A 14,573-nucleotide genomic window follows, 5' to 3' on the forward strand; every position below is an offset into this window, starting at 1 on the left:
GGACTAAGAAGGTCTAATACGGAACTAGGAAGGGAGTAGAAAAAAAAATTCAGTTCCGCAATGCTCTCAATCTCTCGGCCAACTGGTCTTCTTTTTCTTCGGTCATATTGGCCGTTGGAGGAGCAGACACTTCGACGTTGGTTTCGTTGAGACCCTGTTTCATTTCGATGCCCGCCTGGTCCGCGATCTGGTTCATGAGCTCGTCCACTTCTTCCTGTGGGGTGGTCAACGCATTGACGTTGTTGGTGGCACCCTCGTAGTAATTGGTCGCCGCATCCAAATCTTCAAATTGGTTCTCAAACTTGTCCATCACCACTGAGATTCGCTCGAGATTCATGGTCTGGAGCGCCTTATCCATGCCCTTGATCACCTGGGTCATATTGCCCGTCACCGATCTCATGGTCACCGCTGTTTGGACCCTCGACGCAACCGCATCTATTCTCGATGCCAATCTCAACAAGTTCACTCTTTCGTTGGACTTTCTTATAGCATTTTGCGCATACAACAGCGCAATATCATTATTACCTTGCATCATCGCCTTCTTGGTTTTGGCCTTCTCTTGTAATTCCTCCTTCGCAGCTTTCGACGCCTGTCTGTTAAGCTGTTTCGCCGTAAATTTAAGTTGAAACAACGATTGCTCTAACCCTGCCATTATAATGTCTATACTTCTTTATATTCTTTGATTCTCCGGCCAAATGATCTCCCTATTAGCTTAGTCTTATCAACAACTGAGAATACAAAAATCTTGCCATGGTCATATCGATCACGTGTCTCGTCTTACGTCTACAAGATTAACCATAAAATGGATGGATTGATTACCTATGTAATGTGTATCTAGTCGAGATCTCCTGAGAACTCTGGCATGTCCGTGTCTTCATCGGAACGAGGAGCAGAGTTACCTCTTTGCTGGCCGTTATTCTCGGCAGCGGCATTGTCGGATCTTGAATTTTGGTCAGTGTTCAAGTCTTGGGATCCAATAACAATATGGCCTTCACCGCTCTGGTTATTGAATGACTGGGAGAGGATGTTTCCAATACTGCCAGCCATGTTCTCAGGCATTATTCCTCGTAAAACATCACGCACGACGTTTCTGCCGGCCATTGGCGACTGGTTGCGAGGTTCGCTGGCGTTGGTGGAAGTGCCCGAGCCCGATCCCGTACCGGCTGGTTCGCTAGGGTTGCGGTTGACGTTATTATCGTTACCTGGCCTATTCTCAGGACCGGGGGTATTATCGGTTGGGATATCAATAGAAATCAGGCCAGTTCCTTCAAACATGTCCCCGAAATCATTTAGGAAACCACGCATCCCCGACGCAGCATTGCGTGGACCCTGTGGTCTTGTAGCATTCGTACCAGCCTGGCCATTCGCTGCGTCACGGTTTCTAGTGACCCTTTCGAAAGAGGTGATAGGGGTTGCTGGGAGCGTGATTGCGGACGCTTCGATACCGCTATTGGCAAGCATGTTTTGAGCCACATCTTGGTTGAGAATACTAGGTCTTGTACGGTTGAGCCTTTCTGCGGTAGGTCTGAAGGCAGAATCTTCCGCACTTGCCGAGTATGTGAAATATTGCATATCCTCGTTAGATGCCGATGCTCTCAATTTAGCTAGAATAGAGCGCACGTTACTGACAGTAGACTTGATCTCTAGCGTAGGCTCCCTTTGTTGGTAAGCACGCTTTTCTGTAAGAATAATCGCTTGGATTAATCTTTCCACAAATTGCGGCAAAATAGTTGCAAGCTTATTCTCTTGATATTCAACTACGAAAGCTTTGTTTTCATCTAACGGGAAATTCTCCGGTAAGATCTCACCTATTGCAGATTTCAATGACATCAAGTAACATTTTAAAGCAACCAAACTTGTGCCCATATAGAGATGACAATAACCCAATTGAACCCAGGCAGCAGTGAATGTTCTATCGTAGTTGACTGCCTCATTTAAGTCTGTTATAGCTTCAGGGAAACAATTGAGCCCAATGTATGCTATGGCTCTGTTAGTCAAGAGTTGGGGAATGTTATTGGCAGTTGATAAGGAACACAAATTAATGGCATTTGTATAAGTTTGAATAGACTGCGCATATGACAGGCTAGACATAAGGTTGTTACCTTGTTCTCTGAGGGTATTGATCAACTTAATGTTTGTCTCTTTATTTACTAGGTCGGAAGATGTCATTTCAAGGTAAGTTATCACCATATGTTTGAACCCTTCATAAAAGTCTTGTAGTGATAATGACGGGTACGTACCATCTCTTAACTCATTTACCACACCATCAATCTTTATGATCGAGCTTTCAGGTAGTTGTAATACACCAGACAAGTTTGATACTAGACCGCTAAGGTATTCAGCAACATAAAGCGTGGTAATATCAGAATCTTCTAAAGACGAGCCCCCATTCCATAAGCTGTTCTTGTGAATCTTCAAGGTATTCCTCAATAGCACTTCAAACTTCAATCCCAATTCCGATTCACGCTCCGCAACAAGCCAGAAAGGTACCCTGTCCTTACTCGTATCACGCTCTATCTTTTCAATGATCTCTTTGGTTTTCAACTTACTAGGTATGTCAAACGAGCTCAGCTTAGGTCCCAAAAGTAAATCTTCAAAGTTATATGCCAAAGAATTAGCGAAGCTTCCATTCGTTCTGTTCGCCTTAATATCTTCTTCTCTATAATGCATCAATATCTTCTTGAATATAACCTGGTTCACATGCTGAATATAATATACGACATCTTGGGCCTTGATATTAGCCTCGGTTGGATCGCCTTGTGAGACTTGTTGGTATAACTTGGATTCAACGCTAACCAAATGCTGTTTCATGGCTAGAGCGAATGCATAGTTAAATGCCGACTCATTTGATCGAGAATATATAGGTTGCATTATCTTTTATTCTCTATATTCAAGAAAAAGTGGTTATTGCTAAGTCAACCTTCTAAAATCGATTTGTCGCCCTCAGTGCGATCTTAGGTCGATCTCACCAAGTACGAAATAGAGAAAGAAAGAACAGCTAAAGTACTATAGATACATTAAGGACTAATAAAGGAATAATGGCATATAAAGAATCAGTAACCCCCAAATCATTGCTTACACCAGAAAATTGTCACTCGTCATCTCGTATACGGGCTTTTCTTCGTCTCTCTAGAATAGCTACAGATGATACTATCAGACAACATTTGAACGAGGTTAAATCTAGTAAAGAATGTGACAATTACTTCGAATCAAAAATAGTACCTCAGTGGGAGGCCAGAGCATCGATAATTCAGTACTGTAACGATTATGCCATCCATTTGAGACAAGAAACAACCAAAGGCAATACGGTGATGCAGAGCAGCAAGCAAGATCTCGAATCATTTGACCTCCGGGTTGATCCTTATGCAGTGAAGAAATACAATCAGCAATTGGAAGGGCAATACTCGCAGTGTAATTCAATTGACAACTGGGTGAAGAATGAGAGGGTGGTAGAAGATATTATACGGGAACAGACGGTTGATGTGCTCAATGATAAATGTTATTACCAAGACTGGATAGAGGAATTTAAGAAATTAAAAAATTTAGCTTGAATATATTCGAAATAGCGTTATATATGTATATGTATGTAAATAGTTGCACTTGATAAACATTAGTGTAAATTAAAGAAACATGTAATTGCTTTATTTGGTACATTTTCAATATATGTCATTGCATGCAAAGAAAAAAAACTGGATTAAACTAATAATACATATGTGGAAAGTAGCGTAAAGATTGTAATAATACGGGGTTACTTGTGGGCCGCGGCAGCGGCAGCATAAGCCAATTTACTGGCATTCTTAGGCACACTTGAAGAAGTCTCTGACCTTGTACTACTCGAGCTAGGTACCTTTTGTTTTGGCTTCTTGCCTGGTACTTTCTGCGTTTGTTTCGGAGCGTTTTTGGTTTTACCATTCCTGTTGGATGTTTTATTAGTATCTACCATTTCCTTAGCCATGAGAAGGCAATCAATCCACCCGTAATTTTTACCGAGTTTGATTTCGTGTCCATCTTTATCGAGAACCTTTACAGATTCCTTGATTAAAGGAGAGTTCATATCGCTGACTCTTTTAAGGAATATCAAATCACCCTTCTCTCTTATTAACTCCAAAATAAGATAGCCATATACCTCTTGTCCTTCTTCAATACTTCCATCTTCATCTTCAACGCTGATACTTTCGAATTCGTAGTCATACATCAGATAATCTCCACCTTGATTTGCTTTCAAATCAACCATCATCACATTAAGAGAGCCATCAATAAAAAATACTCGAGCTTGGTTTGTTATCACCGTAATGACAGGTACTGATGTCCTCTCTAAGGTGTTGTTGAATCTGGTGATCAAATCATCAATCATGGAATCATCTAACAGCTGAGAAGTGTCTCTATTTACTTCTTTATTACTTAAAGTCAGTCTCAAGATGACATCCATCTTTAAAATTTTCTCAGTAGGTTCAAGTAAGCCATGAATTTCCCTGAACTTTATACTTTGATCAGTGTATGTCTCACTAGGCTTCTCATTAGTAGTTGAGGAATTGCCATTCATTTTTGATGGTGGTTCTCTTGTACTACTGGTCTTTTTCACAAATTTAGTTGAATCTTGTTGAGGTGATCTAGGCCTTGATACGGGGGGTGATGGACGTTGGAAGCTGTTGCGTTCTACAGGCGAATTTCTGTTCATCTGAGGTATTGTTGGAGAAGTATTGTTTCTCTGAGAAACGTTTGCAGCAGCAGCAGCAGCTGCATATGATGGTTGGATCACTTGAGGAGTAGTCTGCTGTTGCTGTTGTTGTTGTTGCTGGTTTGGCGCTTGGGCGAATTGTTGGCCTTGCTGTGCTGAAGGTCCTGGCTGCGAGTTCGATTTATTATAAAATTGAGTTGATCCTGTCGAATATTGTCTATTATGAAAATTTCTTGCTTGCTGCGAACTAGCTATACCAGCAAATGCAGTGTTAGAACGTAAATTTGCACGTTGACCTTTATTTGCGTCCGGTGATGGGTTAGGCTTAGGAAATCCATGTTCAGCTTCTGGAGTTCTAGGAGTGTTTGCCATATTTAGTCTCGCGATATTGTTCATCCCATTATTCATCTGTGGAACGACGGGGGCACTATTTTGACGTTGCTTCTGCATGGGACGTTGACTGAATTGACCCGATGCAGGTGACTTATAATTGTTTGTTAATGGAGGAGTCAATGGAACTTCCGCTGAAGCACTTGTGGGAGGCATAAAATTCTTCTTTATTTTTGTTGCCGGCTGATAAGTCTTTGATCCCACAGATGGGATCAAATTCAAGTCCAACTGTTGAATCTGTGAATGTAGTTGCTGGTGTGAAGAGGATTTGTTCATATTTCTATTCGATCCAGTCTTCATAGCTGGTATATACGGGGATGCCGAAGGGGTTGGCAACGAACTGCTTGTTCCATTCTCCGAGTTGTAAGGCTCGATTCTTGGAACTTTACGTCCCCAAATATAAGTCTGGTCCGCCCAATGTATATCACTGAACCATCTACTAGCCATAATTTGGGGGATTGTAAGTCTTTGCAGGGGTTCAGCTACTAACAATTGGTCGATAATAGTTACAACATCTGGTGGGACTGCATTAGGACGATATTTGTATTCAACGTTGATAATCTTTTCAAATGTCAAATATTCAGTAGAGCCTTTAAATGGTGGATTACCATGGAAAAATTGGTACAAGATGCAACCGAGTGCCCATACGTCGGATTCGATCCCACACAAATTATGCTTTAATAATTCAGGAGATACATATTCCGCAGTTCCCACAAAGGAACCCCTGCGGTCGTGGTCATGGTGGCCGTTGTTGGATTCTTGGTTTATGCCCTTATAATCGATTTTCTCGCCTGATTCGTCAGAAGTGTTACCAAGGAGCTTTGCAGCCCCGAAATCAGTAATCTTCAAGTTGAAATCATGGCCCACCAAGATATTTTCCGGCTTCAAATCTCTGTGAATTACTCCCTTCAGGTGAATGAAGCTCACTGCATCCAATATCTGGCTCATATAGAACTTCAGGACCGACTCTGACAAGGATCCAAATTTTCGGATAATGGAGAGTAACTCTCCGTATTCTGCAAAGTCCAACACAAAAAAGAGACTGCTTTCATCCTGGAAGGTATAATACAACTGTACGATCCCCGGGTGCTGCTGTCCCAACCTATGTAACGTAGTTTTCTCGATATTCACATATTTGATCTTATCTTCCTTAACAACATGTCTCTTCGAAAGCACCTTGATAGCGTATGTTTTGTTGCTATGAACATCAAGTGCAGAAAACACCGTAGAGTACGATCCTTCCCCAATCCGGGTTCCAAATTGATAATCTTTAACTGTTTTTTTTTTGAGTACGGGTCCATTACCATTTGGTTGGTGGCTACCTATTGGTCCCGACATAGCCAGTTTTGAAATATTAAGATCAACACTGAACGAGCTAAAAAGATATTAACGACTGCTGTTAAGCAATATGATACTACTGATTCAACTGACTCAAAATATGCTCCGAAATAGCTAAACTGTTTTGTCGAAATACCACTTCTCTTTACTATACTACTGCTTTGCCTACGAGTGGCTCGCGTATGTTGACATTCCAAAAGTGGATTTGTGTCACCTCAGAATCAAAGACAATACTACGATAATTCCAAGCCATGTCATCAGACTGTGCATGTTAAAAATGTCTGTTTTTAGTTAGAATAACATAATAGATAGCCAAGACGACAGGGAAAGCGTTAATTACAATGTAGTTTGTAGCTACCTTCTGAATGTAGATACGAGCGAATTTTGTCCTTTACAATAATTGGTGCTGGCATGGTTGGACCTTGTCCGAGTCGTAAGATGAAATAAGAGATGGTGTCCATCGTCCTGGAAATACAAATGAGAAATTGTGATTAAACACATTGACCGGTAGAAAGGTAGTTGGGAGGGCACAGGAGGGTTCACTGGAATCAAAGGTAGATTGAATCATCGTTCTATGTGCAGTCCATATGATTAAACAGATTTTCCAGATGGCAGAAGACCGGGTGTAGTATAGTTTATAGGTGTTTATGGACATTTATATAAGGGAAAGATGAGAGTTACAAGTCTGCGATTACTACAAGGAGGGCTGTTAGTGCTGCGGGTGCTAAAAAGAAGACTAAATAATGCGAGTCGGACGAAGAAGGGGTGGTTTTCCACTCGTACGCTAGCCGATTCGAACGAGCACTTGAGACGAGTGTTTGACGACCAAGCATACTTTGATAATTTCACGAAAAGTGGAGCTCCTGAAGGAGCTATGAACTCGTTATTCGGGGGAAACGGAGTTGGGCTTTTTAGGAACAGAGCCTTGATTTCGCCCCAGGGGCTAGTTGATTTTTCAGAAGAGTCTCTTGAGAGGGCAAAGATGTTGGTTTCCAATATGATGGCTGAAGTGAAGACTAGCGAGCAAGGACGTTTAGAGTACATAAAGAAGCTTGACCAGTTGAGTGATGTATTATGTCGTGTTATTGATGTAGCCGAATTCATTCGGGTATCCCACCCGAGCCAGAAGTGGGTGGATGCAGCACAGAGGACCCACGAAATCATGTTTGAATACATGAACCAGTTGAACACTAATGTGGAATTATACGAGAGTTTGAGAGATTTGTTGATAGACCCTGCTATAACTACAAAGTTAAGCAAAGAAGAAATCGAGGTTGGAGAATACTTGAGACAGGATTTTGAACGGTCTGGTATCCATATGGATCCAAACACTAGAAATAATTTTGTTGCAATTACTCAAGAAATTTCTCTTTTGGGATCTCATTTTAATAACGATATTCACAGTTTAGAAAGCTATTGGTGTAATATTTCCAGGTCTGAATTTGATAAAATAAGCGATACGGTTGTCAAGAGCGAAATTTACGGATATCAGTCGAGCTCTCCTGCGAGCCAAAACAAGGATTCTGGAAATATATATATACCGTTGGCCGGTCATATTCCCTACACAATTCTTTCAAAATGTGAGGTTGAGTCAGTAAGAAGAAAAGTATGGATATCTTTGCACAACTCTCCTAAAGAGCAAATTGATACATTAAATGCATTCGTGAAATACCGTGCCTTACTAGCCAAAATGTTGGGCTATAAATCATTTGCACATTACCAGTTAGAACATAAAATGGCCAAAAACCCAGAGAATGTGCTAACTTTACTTAGGAATTTGCAACAAGGATTGATCAGTAAGGAATACGGTGTTTGCGAAGAAGTTAAAAAATTGCATTCATTCAAAAATGGAGACGATGCTGTGATGACTGACGAAGAAATATTAGAGGATGTCAAACCCTGGGATCGTGAATACTTATTAGCACAATTGCAATCTCAGACTTTGAAAGATGAGGAGCCATTGGAAGACATATCAGAGTATTTTTCAGTTGGAACCATTGTTTCTGGATTATCTAAATTGTTTTATAGTATTTACAATGTCAATTTGATCCCAGAAGCAACGTTAAAGGGGGAAACATGGGATTCAAATCAAGTTCGGAAATTAAATGTTTTTGATGTGACATCTAATAAAAAGCTTGGCTATTTGTATTTAGATTTTTGGTCCCCTAAAGTCTTACCATCGCATTTTACTATTGTTTGCCTGAGAAAGTTGAACACTGATATCGGTAGCGAGTCGAGGGATGAAATGAGAGAAATGGTTCAATTGGATGAAAATGAACAACACCAATTGCCGGTGATTTCGTTGGTATGTAATCTTCTGAAACCACAAGGGACTGGAGTTGGTAGGTTCACCGGAATGGATAGTCGTAAGCCAACTTTACTATCCTTGGACCAAGTCGATACTATCTTCCATGAAATGGGACATGCAATGCATTCTATGATTGGTAAGACGGATTTGCATAACTTGTCAGGAACTAGGTGTGTCACAGACTTTGTTGAGTTGCCATCGGTGCTCATGGAATCATTCAGTAAAGATCCCCGTGTATTATGCAAGATCGCAAAACATTATCGTACGAAGGAACCCTTATCCAAGGAAACCTTGGCTAAACATCAATCCCATAGAGTCTTACTAGAGGAAAGTGAAACCTTCATGCAATCTAAAATGGCAATGTTAGATCAAGTCTTACATAACGAGGATATCATAAATTGTGGTATTAAGGATTTTGATTCGACTGCCGTATATCATCATTTGGAGAGCCAATTGAAGGTATTTGCTGATAAATGGTCTACATGGCACGGAAAATTTCCTCATTTGTTTTCTTACGGAGCAGTATACTACTCATATCTTTTAGATAGAGCAATTGCAGAGAAGATTTGGCATGGTCTTTTCAAGGATGATCCTTGGAGTCGTGAAGCAGGTCAAAAGTATAAGGATAGTATTCTTAAATGGGGTGGCACAAGAGATCCATGGGTCTGTTTGGCCGATGCCCTAGGTGATGAAAGATTAGGCAAAGGTGATTCAAAGGCCATGGAGATAATAGGCCAAAAAGTATAGTTTTGTATTTATTTATTTATTTATTCTGTACATATATTAATAATTGACATATATAAATGCGAGCTCATTGTAAAATCCGTTTGTTTACATTTCGAAATTATTTACATTCTGTTATCTACAGTTTTTTTTTCAGCGGCAGAAGGCGTAATATATACTGAATGATGTCTACCTCAAACGATAAAGAAAACCCCGGTACGGGTCCCAGTGATAAATACGATGCTAGTTGTGAATATTCGCCCAATGCCTCAAAAAAAGCGTTGAAACCAATATCGCCAAATAAAGGACCAAACTCCTATGTTGGCAAATTGAATTTCTTGCAAGGTGATAATATAGACAGCCATTTCACCAATATTCATAGTTCACACCAGCAACTTCATCAGGTGTTGCATAACTTGGAAGTGCAGACGACACAAACAGGTATCGACTTAGGGCAATTATGTGATAGGCTGAAGAACAACAATCAATATTTGAATAAATTGCTAGAGAACATAACAAATTACTCGAACGAGGTTATCACAGAAGGAAATGCTACAAAAAATGATATTACGAACATAATAAGTAGACTAGACCTATTCAATGAAGAGCTCAAGAAAATCAGAACATCAGACGATTCAAAAAATTTAACTGATAATATAAGAGAGATTGTCCGTGTAGAAATGGGCAAGAATACTCCTTCATCTCAACAAGACATATTACATAAAGTAAAGGAAGCGGTGTCTGATTGTTTGGAAGGGATTCCAGTCAACAACGACTTCAAAGCATTAGCTAAATCAATCAATGAATCACATACGACAAATGACCAAAGGCATGAAAAGCTACTTAATGAAGTATTACTTATTCAACAGAGAGTTCCTGAAAGCGATCTTGTTAGGCAGATAGTAGACCCAATTGTTGCAGAGCTTAAATCTGTTTCATTGGATAGCAATTCTCTCAAGTTATTGGGTGACATACTTGACATTTTAAACAGAGAAAAGGAAACGAATAAAGCGACAGAGCTGTTTCAGACTACGTCCACAGAGAAGCTTGAAAATATCACCAAGGAATTATCTACTCATAACGAATCAAAGCAGGCTATAAATGACTTAGTTCGCCGTTTAGATGATTTACATCAAGAGACGCAAACTCAAAATAATGATATTTTATTACAACTCTCAACCGGAGCAGTACAGAGTAATGAATTATCTAATCTTCAAACTTCCATGATTGATGTTAAGAAAGCCTTGGAATCGAAAGATGCTCAAATTTCCAAATTAACAAAGCTTGTTGAAAATCAATCTACTTTGATCAATGATTTAGCATCTAAATCCGAAAAGTTATACACGAAGCAAAATCTAGAGAAGAGCATAACTAACCTCGAACACAAATACGATTTGTTATGTAAAAACTACGAACAAAAATTTAATGATCTTAAATTGGTTCAAAGTGAATTTAAGGAACTAGCTGAGAATATACAAAATATAAATACAGATACGGCTAAATCAACAGATATGAATAAGCCTGATAAAATACTCAAATTACAAAAGATTCGTCAATTACACAACTCGAAGATGAGTGAGATTCAAGAACATAATCAGCCAAACAATTTGAAGACAAATAAAAGAATAATGAGTACCCCAATAACACATAAGCTGCGTGGTTCGAACCAAATATTTGACCAAATTAATGAATATAATGAATCTCTGAATAATTCAGAAGAAGAATTTTAGAATTCGGTATATACAAAGATTATTTACATAATATACAATTATTAGCTTTCTTCTAATTTTGATAAATTCTCTCTTTATCATCCATATATGGCCTTAAGACCTTTGGAATAATAATCGATTCAGTGGCTGGATCATAAAATTGCTCCATTATTGCAACAATTACTCTAGGTATGGCAACGCAAGTTCCATTTAATGTGTGAATGTATTTTAATTTATTTTCATCTTTGCCATCCTCATATCTAATACCTAATCTCCTCGACTGATAATCGCTACAATTGGAACAGCTTGTTAATTCACCCCAGCCTTCTCTCCCAGGCATCCAAGCTTCACAATCAAACTTCTTCAAGGCCGGTGCTCCAAGATCCGAACTTGGCATATTTATCATTTTTGCACTTAAACCTAAGTCTTCAATTATGCTAATTTGTAAGTTTTTAAGGTCTTCTAATTCTTGTGCAGCCTTGTCAGGGGTTGTAAAATGGAATAACTCAACCTTTGTAAATTCGTGAACTCTGTATAACCCTTTAGTATCCGACCCACGAGCTCCAGCCTCTGCTCTATATGATCTGGAGATACCTACATACTTTATAGGGTAATTCTGTGATGAAGGAAACGTCGAGGACGAATGGTAAGCACCTAATGGGATTTCCGCAGTACCTATTAAAGATAAGTCATCATTGGTTAATTGATAGACCTGTTGTTCTCCGTTTTGGTCGTTAGGTTTGAAACCACATGCACTGATAATTTCATTCTTCACAATTGAAGGAGGTATAATCATAGTATATCCATTTACACGAGCTTTTGAAAGACCATACTGAATCAATGCTTGCTCTAATAAAGCACCATCTCCAACGAGATAGTACCACGAGGACCCAGAGATTCTTGCGGCGATATTAAAATTCATAATATTTAATTTTTCACCAATAGTCTTATGGTCAAATTTAGATGTGGGCATGGAGTTTACTGCGTCTTGTTCCGATGCACAATTAATAAACTTCACTATATCCCCCTGCAATGTATCTTTAGGTACTGTTGTATCGAGTAAGTTTGGAAGAGACTCAGCATATCTGTGTATTTTTTGCGATAATTCGTCTCTTTCAGCTTCCAATGTTTTCAACTCACTTTTTGCTTTAGCTAATTCTTCCTTAACCTCTATAGGTGCTTTGTTCTTTAGTTCCTTCATAACCTCACTTAATTTTGACCTCTCATGCTTTTTAGTATTGATTCTATTAGTTAGTTCAATTTCAATTGGTCTATTGGTGACTACATATTCAAGACTTTGAATCAACTCTGGAGTTTTTCTTCGAATTATTGCATCTTTATATTTTTCGCTATTATTTATAATATTCTTCAAATCAAAGTTTGGTTTCCTAAGGACAGTTGTGTTTTTGAATGAGCTTGAGTATCTACGGAAAGATACATTTAAGGGTCTATGACGTAGCATTAAAGTATATGATGAACAAAATCCAAGATCCAAGTCGATATGATCGAATTTTTCATCGCTGCGAATTAAGCTATAAAATTGTTAGAGCATCGTTGGTTAATAGAATAATTTACATCAATTACAATTCAGTTACTTTACTTGTTCATTTCAAAACGTTAATAATATACAATACAAAGAACTATGTAGAGTGTTCTATCTCTATAATAATCTTACTATTAATTAATGCAGGGATTCAACCTTTATTTGAAAAGGAAATCTATAACTCTCGCATAGAAAGGACCTCTTTTCAATTGATCTTGATATTCTTGCTTTTCCAAGTTCAATACTTCTTCATCAAATATAACTCTATCGGCATTAATATCGACGTCGCTGGTCTTAATGTACAACTTCCAATTTCTAGTCCAAAGTTTATGACCAACATAGAAAAAGATTAAAACACAAGCACCAAGATAATTCTCGAAGAAGTTTTGGGCGTCTGGGGTACTAGATCCAACAGGGAACAACGCAATGTAGAATTGCGCAATTAAAATCAACCAATGCCATACAATTGCGTAAACCGAACCCCATACACCCGTAGACGCAACATAACCTAACGAATCAAGTGAGATACCGTTATGCTTCAAGACTTGTCTAAATCTAACATGGGATACAACAATGATATTCCAAGTGAAGATTTGCGATAAACCAGAGATAGATAACAACCAGGTGAAAACTTCTTCTTCTTTTTTGTAGGCAGCTATGAATGAGAATAAACCAACAATAGAACAAACAACTAATGCTCTTAAAGGTCTACCAGCCTTGTCAATATAGTTGAAATAACTTGGCGCAAAACCTTGTTCAGCTAAGGACTGTAAAGTTCTTGAGGACGAGTACAAAGCGGATGATGCAACAGAAGTGACGGACAACAAAATGACGGCATTAATAATATCTGGAGCAACTTTAACACTGTGTAATTCAGCAGCAAGTACAAATGGAGAAGCATGGTTAGCACCACCAGCAGAACCCATTAATTTGTCTGAAGTGTATGGAACCATAAGACCAACCATTGTTAACGAACCCAAGAATAAGATTAAAATTCTCCAGAAAATTAACTTACAGGCAGCAGGGATAGCCTTTCTAGGGTTAGGCTGTTCAGCCGCAGATAAAGCAACGAATTCAGATTGACCCAACGAAAAGGCACCAGTCACGAAAACATTACACAACCCCTTGAAGTTGGTATAGTACCCAGGATTGTGCCAATATCTACCACCAATAAAACCAACAGGCCCACCACCACAATTGACGATAATAGCCATGAGAATGAAACCACAAATCATACATAACTTGATACTTCCGAAAACGAACTCACCTTCACCATATCCCTTGGAACCAACAAAGTTGATGAGTAAAATGACCACAAAGAAAATTGACACCCAGATATCAGGGTTGTATTTTGTGTTCTGATCCCAGTACTGAATGGTCATGGCAGCAGTGACTAATTCCACAGCAATAACTGACAACCATTGAATACAGTAATTCCAAGTAACCGCAAATGCAATGGATTCATCGAGGAACTTACGAGGATAGTTATTGTACCCACCAGAAAGACTACTGTAATTCACAGCCAACTCCCCGGCCGCTTGTAAAGTAGGATATAAGAACGACCCAACGATGGCGTAACCAACTATCAAAAATAATGGACCAGAAACATGCAATACCTTACCTGAACCCACAAGCAACCCGGTACCAACACCAGTAACAAGGGCCATAAGTGTTAAGTGTCTCTTACTGATCCCTTTTTGCAATTTTTTACCTTCATCACCATGCGAAACTTCTTGTCTCTTAAACGAATCTTTAAAGCGATCCCATTTACCCATGTCATTATTGTTAGCAGGTGTTTCGGAGTCCGATACTGAACCGGAAAAATCTCCTCTGAGCTCAGAAACCACTGGCTTCATTTCTAAATCTTTTGCTGACATTGGAAAA

The 14,573-nt window shown here is 39.1% G+C and overlaps 8 protein-coding genes across 8 annotated transcripts; 3 read left to right on the top strand and 5 right to left on the bottom strand. All coding sequences in view use genetic code 12, as the record gives it.

Moving 5' to 3' along the window:
- Nucleotides 1–49: 49 nt before the first annotated feature.
- Nucleotides 50–652, bottom strand: DEHA2G04840g (DEHA2G04840p; the record flags this gene model as incomplete). The annotated part of the gene is made up of 1 exon (XM_461756.1): nt 50–652. One exon carries the CDS (start codon nt 650–652, stop codon nt 50–52), a length of 603 nt encoding a protein of 200 aa, XP_461756.2.
- Nucleotides 653–834: 182 nt separating this feature from the next.
- Nucleotides 835–2,871, bottom strand: DEHA2G04862g (DEHA2G04862p; the record flags this gene model as incomplete). Its single annotated transcript, XM_461757.1, has 1 exon — nt 835–2,871. One exon carries the CDS (start codon nt 2,869–2,871, stop codon nt 835–837), a length of 2,037 nt encoding a protein of 678 aa, XP_461757.2.
- A 167-nt stretch (nt 2,872–3,038) lies between these two features.
- DEHA2G04884g (DEHA2G04884p) lies at nt 3,039–3,551 on the top strand (the record flags this gene model as incomplete). Its single annotated transcript, XM_461758.1, has 1 exon — nt 3,039–3,551. The coding sequence occupies one exon, from the start codon at nt 3,039–3,041 to the stop codon at nt 3,549–3,551; it is 513 nt and encodes a 170-aa protein (XP_461758.1).
- Nucleotides 3,552–3,748: 197 nt separating this feature from the next.
- On the bottom strand, nt 3,749–6,406 carry DEHA2G04906g (DEHA2G04906p; the record flags this gene model as incomplete). Its single annotated transcript, XM_461759.1, has 1 exon — nt 3,749–6,406. One exon carries the CDS (start codon nt 6,404–6,406, stop codon nt 3,749–3,751), a length of 2,658 nt encoding a protein of 885 aa, XP_461759.2.
- Nucleotides 6,407–7,076: 670 nt separating this feature from the next.
- On the top strand, nt 7,077–9,461 carry DEHA2G04928g (DEHA2G04928p; the record flags this gene model as incomplete). The annotated part of the gene is made up of 1 exon (XM_461760.1): nt 7,077–9,461. The coding sequence occupies one exon, from the start codon at nt 7,077–7,079 to the stop codon at nt 9,459–9,461; it is 2,385 nt and encodes a 794-aa protein (XP_461760.2).
- Nucleotides 9,462–9,619: 158 nt separating this feature from the next.
- Nucleotides 9,620–11,167, top strand: DEHA2G04950g (DEHA2G04950p; the record flags this gene model as incomplete). Its single annotated transcript, XM_461761.1, has 1 exon — nt 9,620–11,167. One exon carries the CDS (start codon nt 9,620–9,622, stop codon nt 11,165–11,167), a length of 1,548 nt encoding a protein of 515 aa, XP_461761.2.
- Nucleotides 11,168–11,219: 52 nt separating this feature from the next.
- On the bottom strand, nt 11,220–12,608 carry DEHA2G04972g (DEHA2G04972p; the record flags this gene model as incomplete). Its single annotated transcript, XM_461762.1, has 1 exon — nt 11,220–12,608. The coding sequence occupies one exon, from the start codon at nt 12,606–12,608 to the stop codon at nt 11,220–11,222; it is 1,389 nt and encodes a 462-aa protein (XP_461762.1).
- A 239-nt stretch (nt 12,609–12,847) lies between these two features.
- On the bottom strand, nt 12,848–14,566 carry DEHA2G04994g (DEHA2G04994p; the record flags this gene model as incomplete). The annotated part of the gene is made up of 1 exon (XM_461763.1): nt 12,848–14,566. One exon carries the CDS (start codon nt 14,564–14,566, stop codon nt 12,848–12,850), a length of 1,719 nt encoding a protein of 572 aa, XP_461763.1.
- Nucleotides 14,567–14,573: the final 7 nt, after the last annotated feature.

The sequence above is a fragment of the Debaryomyces hansenii genome (assembly GCF_000006445.2).
Source record: "Debaryomyces hansenii CBS767 chromosome G complete sequence".
Lineage (NCBI taxonomy): Eukaryota > Fungi > Ascomycota > Pichiomycetes > Serinales > Debaryomycetaceae > Debaryomyces > Debaryomyces hansenii.